At 49.1% G+C, this 17,208-nt stretch overlaps 1 protein-coding gene across 2 annotated transcripts in view; it reads right to left on the bottom strand.

Annotated features, from left to right (window-relative positions):
- Plekhh1 (pleckstrin homology, MyTH4 and FERM domain containing H1) overlaps positions 1 to 17,208 on the bottom strand; it is a 49,867-nt gene that overhangs the window by 9,773 nt on the left and 22,886 nt on the right. For both annotated transcript variants that reach the window (XM_031355832.1, XM_031355833.1), the window contains exons 5-20: positions 15,578 to 15,661; positions 14,702 to 14,783; positions 13,855 to 14,609; positions 10,175 to 10,256; positions 9,585 to 9,676; positions 7,645 to 7,795; positions 7,329 to 7,456; positions 6,153 to 6,263; positions 5,146 to 5,232; positions 4,685 to 4,846; positions 3,886 to 3,966; positions 3,376 to 3,558; positions 2,732 to 2,840; positions 1,821 to 1,933; positions 995 to 1,171; positions 560 to 657 (exon numbers count right to left, since the gene is read on the bottom strand). In XM_031355832.1, the coding sequence (XP_031211692.1) occupies positions 560 to 657; positions 995 to 1,171; positions 1,821 to 1,933; positions 2,732 to 2,840; positions 3,376 to 3,558; positions 3,886 to 3,966; positions 4,685 to 4,846; positions 5,146 to 5,232; positions 6,153 to 6,263; positions 7,329 to 7,456; positions 7,645 to 7,795; positions 9,585 to 9,676; positions 10,175 to 10,256; positions 13,855 to 14,609; positions 14,702 to 14,783; positions 15,578 to 15,661 (2,495 nt within the window). The remainder of the gene's footprint in view (positions 1 to 559; positions 658 to 994; positions 1,172 to 1,820; positions 1,934 to 2,731; positions 2,841 to 3,375; positions 3,559 to 3,885; positions 3,967 to 4,684; positions 4,847 to 5,145; positions 5,233 to 6,152; positions 6,264 to 7,328; positions 7,457 to 7,644; positions 7,796 to 9,584; positions 9,677 to 10,174; positions 10,257 to 13,854; positions 14,610 to 14,701; positions 14,784 to 15,577; positions 15,662 to 17,208) is intronic.

The raw sequence follows: 17,208 nt of genomic DNA, 5'->3' as shown, positions 1-17,208 counted from the left end.
AGCAGAGAAATTCAGGAGATGCAGGGAGAGAGAAGCCAGATTGACTCAGTCAGCTTGGGGAGGAGTGTGAGCCAGAACACCTGAATCGAACCAAGCAGCCAGAGCTCAGAAAGAACTAACATCCTTTTCCCCTTCCTTCCTTCCTTCCTTCCTTCTTTCCTTCCTTCCTTCCTTCCTCCCTTCCCTTCTTCCTTCCTCCCTTGTTAAAACCTGTACTAGAGATCTAACCCAGGGCCTTGTGCCTGCCCTAGCTGAGCTAATCCCCACTCCTACATGGATATTTTCTTGAAGAAGGCAGAAGAGGAGGGTATAAACATTTGGGGATAATTTGGGATAGCATGGCTATCCCATGTGAATGCCCCCCCACCAAAACACCCAAGCACACATGGACTGGTGTTCAAAGCTAAAGTCTGCCCAGGTATACCCAGTAATGGGTGAGTCTTTCAACCCGAGCAAAGCTAAGGGGAGACGCAGTTAATTCAACCTCTTCCTTCCCCTTATCCCTTTGAATCATGCCTGTCAATAGTGCAGGAGTGACGGAGAAAATGCTTTCACTCACCTGGGGTCTGCATGGCGTTGAAGCTGCTGTTTGACGTACCAGAGGAAGTGATGCTGAGGCAGGAAGAGTGGGGCACACAGAGCCAGGAGCTGCCAGCACTGCCATGGAACACAGGCAGTATGGGGTCAGTGCTGGGATCCTGCTATTGCATCTTTGAGCTACAGACCCTACACTGTTTTTCCCCCAACCAGAACCTCAACCCCCTAGACAGGTACCGGGATAGCTGCCTTGGCAGGCATTGCCCGGAATGGTAGTCACACTGTGAGCATGCACACATCAGACAACCATGCTCAAGCAACTTGGAGCACAGAAGCTGCCCACTGCCTAGGACCGGAGAACACCTACCTGCCCAGGCATCTGCTACCACCTTCTCTACCCTTTAAACAGCTCTTACAAATGGTTCCAGCCAGTTATTATGTCCCAGCGCATGCTCACCTGCATAAGAGAGTACTTCTGAGGCGGGCGGCAATTGATCTGCTTCATGAGCTGGCAGTACATCTCACTCTGTAGCTCAGGGTGAACGAGGCAGACCTGCAGTGCTGTCTGAGCCAGGGACACATGATAGTCCACTGAGGCGGCTTCCACTGGCACATTGATGAAGAGTTGGCAGGACTGGAAGGAGGATGGCAGTGGGTATAGGCAGGGACAGCCCTTTGGTTATTCTTGTGACATGCACTGGTACTGCAGAGCCTCAAGAAAGACTCAAGTTCACTAATAGTCGGCCTTCTCTACAGGGAGCAACTGTTTCTGCATGTGAGGCTGAAAGGGGCTACTTTAGGGGCAGAATTACACCTTCTTTAAATGTTTCTATTACATAAGCTTGTCTATACCAGCAGAAAACATTTTTTTCAAGACAGGGTAGCACAATGTAGCTCAGACTGGCATTTAACTTCAAGTCCTGCCTCTGCCTCCTATGCTGGATCGTGAGTGTTTAGCACCACAATAGCCCCTTGGCAATTTTTTTTTTTTAGGCCAGAAAATGCAAATGGACACAAGACTAGGCCAGAATCTCTGATGTCCAGAAGTAGTTCTATTGTTACTCGAGGTAAATAGCAGCTCCTCGAGGGTTAGCCTTTGCTGGCAGTTCCTAGAGCCTCAGAGCTTCTTCCTGGGTTGCAGAGGGGTTATGTTCAGGACATAAAGGAAGCTATTAAGGGAATCCTGTAACCATGTAGTTCTCTTGTGCTGTGATGGGGTCAAGCTGTGCAGGCTGAGCTTGGGCACCAGTATCCAACAGGCCTGGGCTCCACTCCCACATTACCTTGAAGAGCTTCAGGGCCTCCGTCTGCAGAGCCTCCGAGGGCAGGGTGGTAAGGGAGGCACATAGCCCTTCTCGGCTGTAGCACAGCATGGGGTGCCTCCAGAGCGGGGAGTCTGCACCAAGCACAGACCAGAGAGCAGTGCAGTTACTTAATGCAGAGAAAACTCACCTCCTACCTACCAGCCTGACTTGCAAGGAAGATTGTGGCTTAACTCTATGGGAAACATGGGTTTTGCTGGGTTGATCATCTACAGGCTGGAGGCCATGTCAGTGTGCACTGCAAGCTGCACATTCCCACACACAGCTGTGGAGGGAGGCAGCCAAAGCTCTGCTAAGGAGCTGCAGAGGGTTAAGTGAACAAAGTTGTGAGTGCTTCTGAGCAGCATGTGTGTGCAGGGACCGCCTTCCCTCCAGCTTCAGGCTGGAGGAGTAGGTTATAAGCCTGAAACACATCAACCCTCAGAGCAGTAGTGAAGGCACCTCAGGCTGGTCCACGAGGACCCTGAGAATTAGTAGCAAAATAAGGATTCCCAACATCCTAGGCTTAGGTTAGCTGATCCAAATTGAGGCTTCACTTATTAACAAACTTAACTATAGATTAACCAGCTGCCCCTTCCACCCCAACCTCCTAGCCCCATGCCTTCTGCATAGCTAGCAAAGCTACAGATTAAACAGAGTAAAATATTTACCTAGGTTTCTGGAAAGTCTGTTTCCCAGACAGATTCCCTCACACACAGTGGTTACCTCAGTGTTTTGTCCAGAGACAGAGAGGGCAAGCACTGGAGGGTAGGATGGGACTTCCCTCAGGCATGCTTAATGCAGCTTATGCGTAACAGTGCTCTCTGCTTCTTGTCCAGTTAGTGCCCAGCCACTTCCCTGCAGCCCAGCAGTGATGGCCACTCTTCTCTTACCTGGGTTGCCCTCACCATCCATCAGTTTGCCAATGAGCTGCTCATAGACAGTGCCCACCTTGGCACTGCTGCCACCTGCAGCCACTGTGAGGTGGTAAAGCCATGTATCCTGGGAAAGACAGAAAATAATCAGATGCTAATGCGGTCGGAAGAGGGCAGGCAAGATTTGAGTTTGGGGCAGGGGATGTAGCTCAGTGACAGAACACTGATCTCATGTGTGTGGGGCTCTAGGTTTGAGTCTCACCACTCCACTGCAAAAAGGCAGCCTAGAATTTAAGATGGGAATGGAAGTGCATACCTGTTATAATGTCATACCAGGATTTAGGAGGCTGAGGCAGAGAGCTCAAGATCAGCTGGGCTATGTGAGACCGTCATGGGGTGTGTGTGTGTGTGTGTTGAGGGAGGAAGGCTTTCATTAGTTTGGCTGGCACGAGTCAAGATCACCCCTCCAAAGAGAAAGACAGGATCAGGTAGATGTAAACCCAAATTTCCAAGTTGTTGCTCTGTCATGGCCCATGGTGAAGAGATGCTGGTCATTTGGAATGTGTCCCATTCAGTGTCCAAGAGGAAATAAACTTGAATTTGGAAAGCTCGGGGGAATAGAGAGAAGGGGACTCAGAACACAGGTCATGCTCCTCCCTTACCTTTTCATGCTTGGTGCCTATGAGGAGGTAGGTGGGGCTGTGCTCCGGTGGGTGGATCACCAACGTGCAGTGGGAGGACAGCAAGCGCCCAGTTCCTCCAGCTTCATAGTCTTCGTCTGAGTCACAGGATCGATCTACTTCCTCTATGTGAGCGTCCTGCACAGGCAGGCAGCCCAGGGGTCTCTGTGGACATGAGCCTTCCGTGAATAGGACAAGAGGTAGAGAGGAGAGTCTCCTTTCCTGAATGTTAGGCTGTGTGGGGCTGGAGAGCACAAGTGTGGACAGAGGGCAGGGTGAGGAGATAGAAGAGGCAGCATTGCAGCCAAGCCAGAAATACAAGACTGCTTCAGAAAGTACCAACTGACTCCACTGGCCATGATGCTGGTCACATGCTCAGGGGGGAGCTGGACAGCTGACTCTGCATTTTGTTGTAGGTAAGCTGGGGACTGCTGTCAGTGGCATGCAGCTGTGCAGTTTGGAGGTGGCACTGTTAGGAAGCTCATGAAATACCTTGTCCTCATGGCTCCGGTAGTAGTAGAAGGTTTTCCCAACAAGGGCACACCAGACCAGCTTGGAGTGGCCATGCTTTACCTGTAAGTAAAGTGACTTCATTAGAACCAGGACTCCAAAATAAATCCTGGGCTAGTCAAGACAGGCCACAGGGAAGGTTGCCAAAATCAGGTCACCTCTCCCAGTGAGACACTACAGTATGTAACCCAGCCACTGTTGGGCTACCTAGGGACCTATGACCTGCAAGTGAAAGATTCTGCAGGAAGGCAGAATATGGATATGGGAAGAGCCTGCTAGTTGGCATAGGCAAGAGTTGTAAGGATGCTGCAAGGTAAATAAAAGGCCCTGGCAGTCTGAGACCCCCAAGTAATGTGCCATAAATCACCAGGGAACAGCAACTGCACACTCGCATACAACAACAGACTGACTGATGGGAAGCAGAGGCTCAGGAGGAAAGCTTGCTGAGCTCAATAACTGTGCCTTAGTGTTCAGCCCTATTAATGTGCTTCCTGGTTAACTTCCCTTACCATACAGGCACAGCTAGTTATACTGTGGAGGGCAATGACAATGTTCTAAACATTAAGTAAAAACATTTCTTTTCCTTCCGTCTTAAGAGTAACTGTTCAGACAGCCCCCATCTCTGTTTCCAGAATCACCACCGTCATTTTGTATGCTCAGACCATATTTGAGGGCCAGCCCACTAAGCACTGGGATATAGTTCTTGGAGAATGGAGCCCACCAGCTCCGGGCTCTCCCATTGTTGGGCTCCTATTACCTCCCTACCAGCTCCACCTTGTACCTTGGTCAGCCAGCCCTTCACAGTAGGCTTGGTGCCCCCTTGATGCAGGGCTGGAGGGCCAGTGACCTGCACCTTCAGCAGGCTCTGTAGGACACGGATCCATTCTTCCAGGAGGCTGGGGGACTCTGCTGTTAGGTAGTAGGTTTTGTTTCCAGAGATGAGCTGTGGGGTAGGGTGGGGGTTAGAGCTAGTGACAGTCTGACGTCATAGATCCTTCAACTTGCTGGCCTTCCCACTGCCACCTGCTTTCTCCCCTTCCGTTCCTCCCTGGCTTTCTTCCCTCGCCTTCATTTCTCATCCTGTGTCTTCTTTCTCATGCTCACAACCTAATATTATATCCTTCTCCTGGTATAATATCATCCATTCATGTTCATTTTTGCCTCATCTTTGCTTCAGTCAGCCATATCTAAACCCAATACTACACAGTCTATCTAAAATCCAGATGCTCCACTAAGGCTCACCTGAAATGTCTGTGCTTCTTCCCCTCGAACAATCTGGCAATGAGAGTTCAGATCCACTTGACCCTGAGGTTTCCGGATGACGTCACTCTAAAGGAAGGAGTAAAGAGGAGCATTGGAGCTGGAGGCCTCTCAGATCACCATTTCTTATGCCGGGTCACAGGCTCAAAGGAAAAAGGGATTCTCAAGCTTTCCTGGTTTTGGTACAATGAGTGACTTGTCCTAGATTTTTATTCTAGCAAAATAAAATCATAATTAGGAACATGAAACCCTCTAACCCAGGCCTCAGAAAGGAGAGTGAGACTTTAAAATTGGATCAGAAACTCATCTATAAAGCCCTTCTAGTCCTTTGACCAAGCCATATGTGGTGACATGTGCCTAGAGTCCCACCCCCTTAGTAGACCATGGCAGGAGGCTTAGTCAAAGCCTCCATAAATCACTATTATCCTTTCCAGTGTTCTTACAGACATTACTAATTGAAAGCGGCATGTTTCTCATTGGTATATAGGCTCGGAATCCTTAACATGGAGCTGGAAACAACGCCTACTTGGCAATCAGTTTCACAAGAGACAAATCCTTTTTGTCCTCTTTTTAAAAACATGATTGGTTCCACCAACCTAGTTCTCAACATTCAAGGCTTCTCAACTCCAGACAGTGGAGGAAGAAGGGGAAGCCACGCATTCTTCTGTTGGACAATCCAGAGAAGGTAAAGGCAGCCTGGGAAGAACCTTTTACAAGGCCAGGCATTCGAGGAAATCAATTCTGAAGGAAGAGGAGTTCCTAACCAACTGGCCTAGGACTGCTTTGATAGTCCCTCCAGCTTATTTTGAGAACAGGGGACTACCTCAGAGTCTCCTCTGTGGCTCAGCACCTGCAAAGGCCAGTCAGGCTGTCAAGTCTTCTACCTGCCAGGCCTTGAGCCTCACTGCCTTTCCTTCCATCTCTTATACGGCTCTGGGTCGGGCTATGGTTATGTGGTTATGTGATTATGGCCCTGAGGAGGGTCTCACCGGAGACTTGTAGTATAGAATTTGTCCCTGTCTCAGGACAAACCAGCGCCTTTTCCATGTCTTCACCCGACTCCCCATTTTCAGCAGGTAGCCTGACTTTTCCAGTGCTTCCTAGGATAGAAAGCAAGGAGAGAAGACGGGACAAAGGGGAGAGTCACATAAGGCTCCTGAGGGGTTAAAGGCAAGAAGGAAAGAGGGGACAAATGGGAAGAAGTCACACGAGGACCCTGAGGAAAAGGCTGCCAAACACCACTCAAGACAAAATGGTCTAGGCTGTCACTGTCATTTTTTGTTTAATGAGTGTTTATTTCCAGGCTCTGTCCTCTTAGTAGATCCAGAGAGAACTGAAGAAGTATGGCAGTCCTGTCATGGAAGGGGTCTCAGTGACGACCAGGGAAGGTACACCTAGCCACCAGGAGAAGGTGGCAGACCAGAGGCTGACCAGGGAAGGCTTCAGGGAAGAGTGGCATCTAAACTCACCTAAGTCAGTGGTTCCCATCCTTCCTAGTGCTGTGACCCTTTAATACAGCTCACGTTGTGCTGACCTCCAACCATCAAATTATTTTCGTTGCTACTTCATAACTGTAGCTTTGCTACTCTTATGAATCAAAATGTAAATACCTGATATTCAGGGCATCTAATATGTGACCCCTGTGAAAGGGTCATTTGACTCCCAAGGGGTCAAGACCCACAAGTTGATAACCACTGCTCTAACCAAAAGGCCAGATTCTTTTACATAAACTAGCTGAGAGGAGGAAGGCCAATCACTGATGGGAGAAAGTAGGCAGGTCTCTGAGCCACAGGCTCATCCGTAAAACACAGCAAGAACCACGAAGACCATGAGGCAAGTAAGACATAAAGCACTTAGGCAGCCACCTGGCCTGCTGAAGCTTAACTGTTAGCTCATGCCAGCACCTGAGGGTCAGGATGGAGATTAAACAGGGTAATAGGTGCAAACCCTCATGGGATCTAAGAAGTTCCGGACTTGAACTCTGTCTTTCATCTTGGGGTCTATGCACAGCTGTCTCTGTAACCCTGCTAGAGCATCCTCCTCTCTACCTTCTCCGGGTTCATCCTCTCTCTCTGCTGCCTGCATGGGTACTGAGGCCCGGGCAGCCTCTCTTCGGGTTCGCTCCTACCTAGTGTCCCTTCCCCATTCACACATGTTCTGCTCACCCCATCAGTGGAGTACGATGAAGTACGCTGGAGTTTGTGCTCAGGCTCTGAGTAGTCACTGTCCAGAGAGCAGGCATCAGGAGGGATGGCATAGTCACCCTCGGAGCTCAGGGAGGACATGGAGACCCCTGGCCACAGGAGAAGGAATCAGGAATCAAGGCTGGGGTCCCACATCCCTTCCAATACCCATAGCCAGAGATGCAAGGCTTTCTTTACCCTCTGGGATCCCCTGAGTCTAGAGCTGAGGGTAGAACTGGTAGGTACCCCAGGCAGAGATAAAGCAGGAAAAGACTGAATCCCCTCTCCCTCTCTGTACCTCTCTTGATGGCCCGAGGGCTTCCTAGCCCACTGGTCTTCCTATACTCGGAGCAGGGGACTGACATCCGGAAACTCGCTTGAGAGCCGCAGTCATCGTCAGACCCGGAGGACTCATCCACAAAAGGCACACTGCTGATCTGTGTGGCTTTCTGTAAGACAGGAGCCTCCCCAGCTGCAGCTTCACAACAAGGCCTCCTCCATACAACAGCTGTATCTACTTTGGTATGCCTACACAGTCTGGGGAAACATGAGGCCCTCACCCAGCTGAGGCGCTGCTGACCAGATGGTAGTCTCAAGCAGTATAAAATCCCTTTCTGACCTCACTCCTGTGGTCTTATCTCCATGCTGCTCTTTGGGTCCCCCATTCCCCTACCAACTTCTGTGGTTCCCCAGAGACTGCTGTTTCTTCCACTGGGGGACTAGAAAGCCATGCCACAAGTGTAGGACAGGACACTGAGACAGGGAGAGACCTTTCAGTGCCGTAAGAGTGCAGCAGGAGCACAGCCAAACAACAGTGCTGATCATGGTGGCACACTCAGAGTGGCATGCAGCTTTAATTCCAATGCCCAGGAGGCAGAGGCAGGTGGATCTCTGAAGAGTTTGAGGCTAGCCTGCTCTATATGATGAGGCCAGCTGGGGATACACAGTGAGACCCTGTCTCAAAACAACTAACAAAAGCCCAAACAAAATGCCCTATTGTGACAAAGCATTTGAAAATGTTCACTTGCTTGCTTCGTCTTGTTCCCCTTTTCTCCTCTTCTGGGGGTGTGGGGAATGGGTATTCCTGAAGATAGAACACAGAACCTCACTCTTTTAGGCAAGTGCGCCATCACAGCATGTTCAGAAGGTAATTTGGCAGCAGCTCTGGGAAGCTAAAGCATTCACAGAATCTGCTCAGCACTTCTATCTCTAGCTAGAATTCTCTTCTGATAGAAACACGTGTAAGTGCACAATGGTGCTCATTTAAAAATACAGGGATACAATCTGCCGTAAATCAGTGGAGGGAGACCTAAGATAAAGTGTTGTCTACTCCAGGGATAATACACAGAAAACATGGAAGGGCAGGCTACTCGGTTAGGTGAGTAACCAAGGGGCAAATATGTACAGGATCCCTGTGTGTACGTGTGTCTGCCTGCATGTATAACAAGAGGAGAGTGGAAGCAGGAGAGAGACGGAAGGAAGGAGAGAGATGCATAGGTCATCTGCAGTTGCATCAGAAGGCCTGGCAGAGTAAACACCACGCATTGACGAGTGTTGGCTTTGAGGTTAAGAATTGGGAAAAGCAATGTAAGAAACTTTTTTTGTTTTTACTCTTCTAAGAAAAAGCTTTGTCAAGCATTACTAATATTACTACTATGGTTTAAAAATGAATAACAAGAGCTGGGAATATAGCTCAGTGGTACAGTATCTAGCAAGAGGAGGCCCTGTGTTCTAACTCAGGCACTGCAAAAACAAACAAAAGCCAGTGGCAAAAAGATGCAAATATTGCCGGGCGGTGGGGTGGTGGTGCACGCCTTTAATCCCAGCACTTGGGAGGCAGAGGCAGGCCGATTTCTGAGTTCGAGGCCGGCCTGGTCTACAAAGTGAGTTCCAGGACAGCCAGGGCTACTCAGAGAAACCCTGTCTCGAAAAACAACAACAACAACAACAACAACAACAACAACAACAAGATGCAAATATCACACTGCAGTTACACAGTGAATCTTATAATAAATTATCAAGTGTAACAAAAGGATGGCTGGGCAGTGTGCTCTTGCTCCTTGGCCTGGTCCTCCTGCAATGAACTGAATAAGCTGGTTTTCTCTCCAAAAGAAAACAACCTCAGCAAGGTAAGGTGAGCTCCCTGACTGTGATCACCATGTGAAGGTGCCTGACACTCCAACTAATGTGAGCCCTGCCCTGGGACTAGGGGCCCTTCTATTCCTGGCAGTTGCTTACCCCCTTCAGTGCTGTGTAGACAGGCACAGTAACATTCTTGTAGACAAGGCCGGAGAAAGCTCCAGGGAATGCAAGGGCAGGTGGCCCCAAAGCTGAGGGGGAAAAGAGTGAGGCTATGAACTGAGGAGGCACAACTCAGCCAGGAGCTCAGGGATGAAACTGGGCAAATAGCTTGAGTTAGCTCCTCTTCCTGCTTTTTGTTCCCACAGATAAAGAACCCATGCCACAAAACCCAGGCATCACCCTTAACCATTTCCTCTCCAGGTAGCTTGTACCATGTCCCACTCTTGCTGAAGTGAGTTATAAATATGCAGATGCTATGGTGCTCAGTGACTCCTGAGCCAGCGAGCAGTGCCAGTCCTGTCCAAACCATGGGGCTCAGGGATATTCTTACCCAGGCCAGTCCTGCAGGGGGACGGGGAGCACTAAGAGGCAGAAGTCGAGACTTGACCCCCCTTTGCTAGATGAGAAACTGAACTTACATAACCCCCTTTCTGTTTCTAGGCAATCCCAGCTGCCTGCTGCACCCAGGGACTGAGAGCCAGGCCCATCAGGAGATCTGTAGGCCCTTCACACCCCACTGTACTCACCGCAGCAGGCAGCATTACTTCTTCTGGATGACACATCTGACAGCTGCATGCCTGATGTGGCCATGGCGTAGATCCTGCTCTCCTGAAAGAGAAGTCCCAGCCAATCAGGACCATGCTCACCTCAGCCCTTCCGAGAAAGTGGAAGAATACATGACTTAGGGGGTAGGCAGAACTGGGTTCAGCACTCAGGGAGAGCTGGCTACTGCTGAGGGATTTTAAACAAATGTCCTCATTTCTGAGCCTTAATTTCTCAGCTCTAAAATACTACTGACTTTTTAAGAGTCTGCTACTGGAATCAAATTAAGTAAATAATGTGTAATATAATGTATAAATACAAATAAACGTATACTATGAACATCTCATGCCCAGGACATAACCCATGCCCAACAGATATTTACTCTCTGGCCCCCACCCTTCCCCTTGAGGCAAGGGAGGTTCAAAGAGAGCTCACCAACAGCCTGTCTCTCCATTTCCTGGATTCTGGCCTGTTTTAGCGACCCCCAGGGTCCCTAGGTGTCAACCCTAGAGGTTCAGAGTGTTGACAGGAAGGGAGAGCCACAGGGAGACAGATACACTTTTGTCATTGGCTGTTTGGGGGATGGGATACATCAGCTTCCTACAGTAGCTGTGTGGATGTTAGGCTTCCATGGCCAACAGCAAAGCTACTGCAGCCCAACAGGCTCCACATCCCTACAATAAAGCATTTCTGCAGAAAGTTATGGCACTAACTATACAGGCCCCTGAGTCTGAAGCCAACTCTAGGGCAAGAGTGTTTTGCTCACTGGCCTAGAAGGCCCTTCCCAGGCTGCTCCAGACCTGTTTGCTCCACTACTCAAACAGGGAATGCAAAACCCCTCTCAGGTGACTGATGAGTCACAGGGGCTGACCAGCAAAGTCTGACATGCTGGACCAGAGAAGCAACTAAGAAAGAGACTGGGATGAATGCTGGGTGTGGCCCAAGAGGGGGCCAGCTGGGGGTGATGTAGAATGATATGCTGAGGTAACAGAGCCGTGGCAAGACAGGTGGAGGACAGCAGAAGACACTCAGGCAGGGCAGCTACATCAACAGTGAGGATCAGTTGGGTGTAGATCTCTGCCCATGCAGGGACTTGTACCACTTCAGAAAGGAAATGGGGGAAGGTCAAACAGAAGATAGCTCTGTTGGACAAAGGCTGCTAAGGGTTTCCCTCACACAGTTGTTAGAGGATTGAGAGAAAAAGAGCTATACAAACTGGAAAAGGTCTACTGCACCACCAATTACTTGAACTAAGGATGTCCTTCACTCAGTTCCAGACTGCTGGTGGTCACTGCCCGGCTGGCCTGCCTGAGGGGGATGCAGTAGGTGAGCTGGCAGCCTGTCTTTACTTTCCCTCAGAAGCAAGTTACGAAGGGGACTGAAAATAGTCAACCTCTCCTCATACTGCCCTGCTGGGAACTGGGGTTCCTGGGTGCCAGATGGAAGTGGGGGGTGGAAGGCAGCCAGTAGAAAGACCTGACGCTGAGCCTTAACACCTTCAGCCGAGTGCAGCTGAGAAGGGGCTGCACTTGGGGCCTTCTGCTGCTGTTGGCTTTTGAGGAGGTCTCATTATGTTGCCAGGCTGGCCTGGACTCCTAGGCTTCTCTAGCCCTCGAGCACTGGGACATCAGGGGGCTGAAGGTTCTCGTTTACTTGTCCTCTTTTCTCCCCTGCTCTTTCTCTGTCTCTCTGTCTCTCCATCTCTGTCTCTGTCTCTCTCTCTCTCTCACAGACACACACACACAACATGTCTGTACACAATCTAAGACCCACTCTTCACCAGCATAGTAAGTAGCTAATTTGCGGTAAAATGGCAGCCGTGACTAGCAGTTCTTTCAGGTAACAGCTGCTGAACAAACTCCTCTCTCAGCCCCTGTCTAATTGTTTCCTGGTTCCCATCTAGCTTCAGTCTATTTGTTTCCTGGTTCCCATCTAGCTTCAGGGCAGCAGAACAAGATAGCAATGAACAGCAGGGACCGGCAGCCACCGATTAAAGTCTGGCTAGCCACCAGGAACGCCACACCTTGTCACCTACTATCCTGACATCCAACCTTGCTCATCACTCAAGTCTTGAACCTTGCTCTTGCAGGTGCTCTTGTAGCACCCGGAGAGCTGGCCTGCAGTCACTGTACAGTCAAAAGCCTAGGTGAGGAGATGAACTAGCACCCCAAAAGCAGACCTGGGAGTGTGCTGCTCACAACTGGGGAATCCACTTTCTCTGTTGCCAGGAGCAGATGTCCTAACACACCCTGTAGCATTGGGCTTGATTAAGTCTGACATCTGAGGCCGTGTCCCAGGAGGCAGTGCAGCTAGAGTGCTGGGGCTGTGTGCTTCAAGGCAGCCACACCTCTACTGAAAGCCTCATTCCTTCATTAATAGCATTAATCCTATCTATCAAAGGGAGAAACAACACTAATCCCCATGAAGATGAGGGTATTTTTCTTTTTGGTTTCTTTGAGACAGGGTTTCTCTGTGTAGCCCTGGCTGTCCTGGAACTCACTCTGTAGACCAGGCTGGCCTCGAACTCAGAAATCGGCCTGCCTCTGCCTCCCAAGTGCTGGGATTAAAGGCACTCACCACCACTGCCCGGCACATGCCAGGCCTTTGTGTCCTCCTCATCAGCAACCTGTGAGCCAGAAATACTCCCGCCCTCCCTGTTTTTATTGTAACCTTTTATCAAAGATGTCAGAGAGAGAAGCAGAACAGTAAAAAGTGCCCTGTCCCTATCATGTCTTCACCCTGTATCCATGTATGCTCAGCCTCAGTTTATCTGGATCCCACCTCCACCATGGACACCATGCCACTATATAGAATGTTACCCATAAGGAAGCTAAGGCTCAGAGACAAAAATAGCAGTGACAGATCACTCACCACTTCCAGGCACTTCTTCAATACATATTTTAATTAACTGACTATTTAATATGTAGGGAGGTTTGTCTGGTGTGAGCATCACATGTGCACCTGATGCCTGAGGAGACCAGAAGAGGTCATTTGATCTCTTGAAACTGTAGTTGCAGACAGTTGTAAGCTAGGACCATGGGGTGCAGTGACTCAAACCTGGGTTTTTTGGAAGAGCTGAACCATCTCTCTATCCCCTTAATATACATTTAATCCTCCTAGGAACTCTGTTAGTAGGACCAGCCAGATAGCTCAGTAGGTAAAGGCACTTGCCACCAAGCCTGACAGCTTAAATCCACACAGTGAAAGAAGAAAACTGACTCCTGTTAGTTGTCCTCTGACCATTACATGGGAACCATGGCTCATGAGACCCCTCCCCTAAATTAAGTGTAAATAAATAAACAAACAAACAAACCCTATTAGTAATCACTACCCCCATTTTGGAGATAAGAAACTTGGTCTACAGCCGTAGTTACTTGCCCAGGTTCATAGGCAGAAATTGAACACAGTGGTTTGATCTTGAGTATAGCTCTTCATTTCCACATGTGTCCTCTCAGAATCAAAGTGAAAGAGAAGATGCACGAAACACCCGGTTTGGCATGGGCACATATCATTTCAGACTCTGTGTCTGCCCTGCCTGCCAGTCTCACCACAGTTGCTGTGAGAACGAGCCTTATCTCATGCCCAGCCCTGGATATTCTCAGTGAAAACCATGCCTACGGTTGGCTCCGACCCCTGCCCAACCCTGGTAAGTGAAGTCACTTACCCAGGATGGAAACCGGTGCAGTGGGGGTGTAGGTGGCTTGTTCTCCAGTTCCACTTCCTCCAGTTCACCTCTGCGGGACTTCAGGCTCTCTCTTTCTTCCTGCTTCCCCACTGGAGGCAGCTCCTCCATCTCCATCTTCTCTGTTTCTTCGTGGACTTTAGCTCTGGCCTCAGACTTGGAGAAGCCAGATGAGTGAAGGGCTGACAGGGCCCCAATCTCAATGCTTACCACATGGTCACAATGCCCAGGGCCCACCTGGGGCTGACTATGGTGCCTTTTAGCCACTTGGAAGCTGTCCCGGGGAATGCTGGGAGCCCGCACCTTTGGCAGGGTCAGGCTACTACCAGGGCCACCTTCCCTGGCAGAGATCTTGGTCCCAGGGAATGTCCCTCCCTGAACAGTGACCAGACCCTCCCTGTAAGAAGCTGAGCCATGTTTGGGGCTGCCAGGCTTCATGAACAGCTGACTGGGAGAACCCTCTCTCTGAAGATGAGATTTAAGGGTCTTGGCCTCTGCTATTTCCCCAGGATGGACCATGCTGAAACTCAAATCCTCCAGACTCCTGGCTTCTGACAGAGAGTCCTTGCTCTGCAGCATATGCAAAGAAGGTGTAGGCACAGCCACCTTCAAAATTTGAGTATGGGGATTACTGCCCTGCTCCACAGGCTGGTCACCAGGCCCTGAAGGGACAGGATCCCCCTCTGGGGTTCCCTCAGGAACGACTAGCAGCTCCTCTGAAGGTGTCATATGAAGATCTGTGGATGAGGCACAACCAGGCACATCCAGTGAGAATGTCTTTCATTCTGTCCCACAGCTTGGTGTGCATACAAACACCTGGCCTACTTACCCTCAAGAGCATCCTGAAGGGCTGCCACCTGCTCCACTAGCTGTTGATTATAGGTCTTCAGGTGTTGATTCTCCATTTCAAGCTGAGCAAAAAGAAAAGGAAGGTTTAGAGGGCTGTGTCACTGAGCAGAGCACTTGCCCAGAGCTGGAGCCCTGGGTTTAATACCTAGGCGTAAGGAAATGGAATGCCCAGTCCCTGCTTGTTCATATGCATAGTCCAAAAGGACTCAAAAGTCCAAATCTTTGAAAAATAGTATGTGGTATCATTTCACAGCCCCTGTACACACATATTCTCTCTCTTGTGCGTGCTCTTGCTCTCTCTCTGTCTCTCTTTGTGTGTGTGTGTGTGTGTGTGTGTGTGTGTGTGTCTGTGTTTGTAGAAGCCAGGGAGTTGGAGCCCTGAAATTGGAGGCACAAGTAGTTGTGAACTGCTCAACATAGGTATTGGGAACTGAACTCAGGCCCTCCGCAAGAGCAGTGCCTGCTCTTAACCACTGAGCCATCTCTCCATGCCGCGCTTTACAATATTTTTTAAAAAAAGAGAAAGGAGAAAGAATAAATGACATCATGAGTGTGCTCACTGAGAAGAAGCTGAGAGGATTCTGGAAACTTCCAGAACCTCAAACCCAGGAGCAGGCAAGAAGGAGGGGCAGGAAGGCTGACCCAGACAAAAAGAAAAGGACGTGATTAGAAAGACAGAGTGGAGAAGGGGAAAGTGGAGCCCGGTGTGTCTGAACCTCAGCCCTGCAGGATCCTGGTTCACAGAATGAAGGCCGGGCAGAGGCAGGGCCCCAGGTAGCTGGGCAGAGGCAGGGCCCCGGGTAGCCGGGCAGAGGCAGGGCCCCAGCAGGACTCTCAGGCTGAGGTTTTAACTCACCTCTGCTAACTTTACTGTCACCCATTCCTTGATCTTTGCAGCTTTTTCTTGAACAATTTTGGCTTCTTCAGCTCTTGTCTGCTTCTGCAAAGAGACAGCCTTTGGTTAATGATAGCAAGGAGGGAAGCCAAGAGGAGAAACCCAGTGACTCGATGTGTTACCGTATCAAAGAAAATTAATGCCATTACACTTTTAAAAACATATTCTTTGGGGCTGGAGAGATGGCTCAATGGGTAAGAGCACTGACTGCTCTTCCAAAGGTCCTGAGTTCAAATCCCAGCAACCACATGGTGGCTCACAACCATCCATAATGAGATATGACACTCTCTTCTGGTGTGTCTAAAGACAGCTACAGTGTATTTACATATAATAATGAATAAATATTTTAACAACAACAACAACAAAAACATATTCTTCTTAGACATGATACCCACACACTTAAAATCTCAGTATTTAGGGGCTGAGGCAGGTGGATTCCAAGATTAGACTACACTATACAACAAATTCCTGATTGAAACAAACAAAAGTTAAAGTGGGAAGGTCTTTTTCCCATGCATAATACAAATTCCAAAAGCACACAGAAGAAAAAACTAATAATGAATCCATGTATCATCACTATACATTACTGTGTGACAAAAAGAAAGCAGTTGAAGAAACTGAAACACCAGTGGAAGGCGGCCATGTGGTGAGCAGTGTGCACTCAGCTGCACACAAGGCTGAGGAGGGAAGAGCAGTTAAGCACAGGTTCAAGACCAGCCTGGGCAAATACAGAGACCCATTTTCAAAACAAAAGGCCTGGCTAAGAAGGATTTATAACAAAAACAACACACAAAGGGGCATTTACCATGCACAATCAAATAAACATGCAAAGGATATGAACAGAAAGTCAACAAAGAAGAACCCATGGAAGACTGTGAAGCGCCATCATGATGTTAAGCAGAGACAGAGGACATCATTTCCCTCCATCAGACTAATTTGATATTACCCCCAATGTCAAGAAAACTGGGAGCAAGTCTAACACAAACTTGCAAGGTCTTTGTGGAGACAGACATTTGCCAACATTTCATACATACAGACCCTTGGCCTAACAGAGCCACTACATAGGAAACACTCATTGAAATAGTATTTGAGAAAGCAACACAGCATAGGAATCCAAACCCTGAACTAGCCTGAGTACCCACCGACAAGAGTTACTTAAATAGCAGAGCAGTGGTGGCACATGCCTTTAACCAGCACTTGGGAGGCAGAGGCAGGTGGATTTCTGAGTTTGAGGCCAGCCTGGTCTACAGAGTGAGTTCTAGGCTATAAAGAAAAATCTTGTCTCAAAAAACCAAAAATCAAAAACAAAAAAACAAAAAAAAAACAAAAAACAACAACAAGAACAAACCCCTGTTCCCTCCCCCCTCCCTCCTCCTGCTGGTCACCCCACCCTCTCCTGCTTACTGGCCCTGGCATTTCCCTACACTGGGGCATAGAACCTTCACAGGGCCAAAGGCCTCTCCTCTCATTGATGACCGACTAGGCTATCCTTTGCTGTACATATGCTGCTGGAGCAATCAGTCTCACCATGTGTACTCTTTGGTTGGTGGTTTAGTCCCTGGGAGCTCTGAGGGTAATAGTTAGTTCATATT

This window comes from Mastomys coucha, unplaced genomic scaffold (assembly GCF_008632895.1).
Source record: "Mastomys coucha isolate ucsf_1 unplaced genomic scaffold, UCSF_Mcou_1 pScaffold6, whole genome shotgun sequence".
NCBI classification, from domain to species: Eukaryota; Metazoa; Chordata; class Mammalia; order Rodentia; family Muridae; genus Mastomys; species Mastomys coucha.
This window is presented reverse-complemented; position numbering and strand designations above follow the sequence as displayed.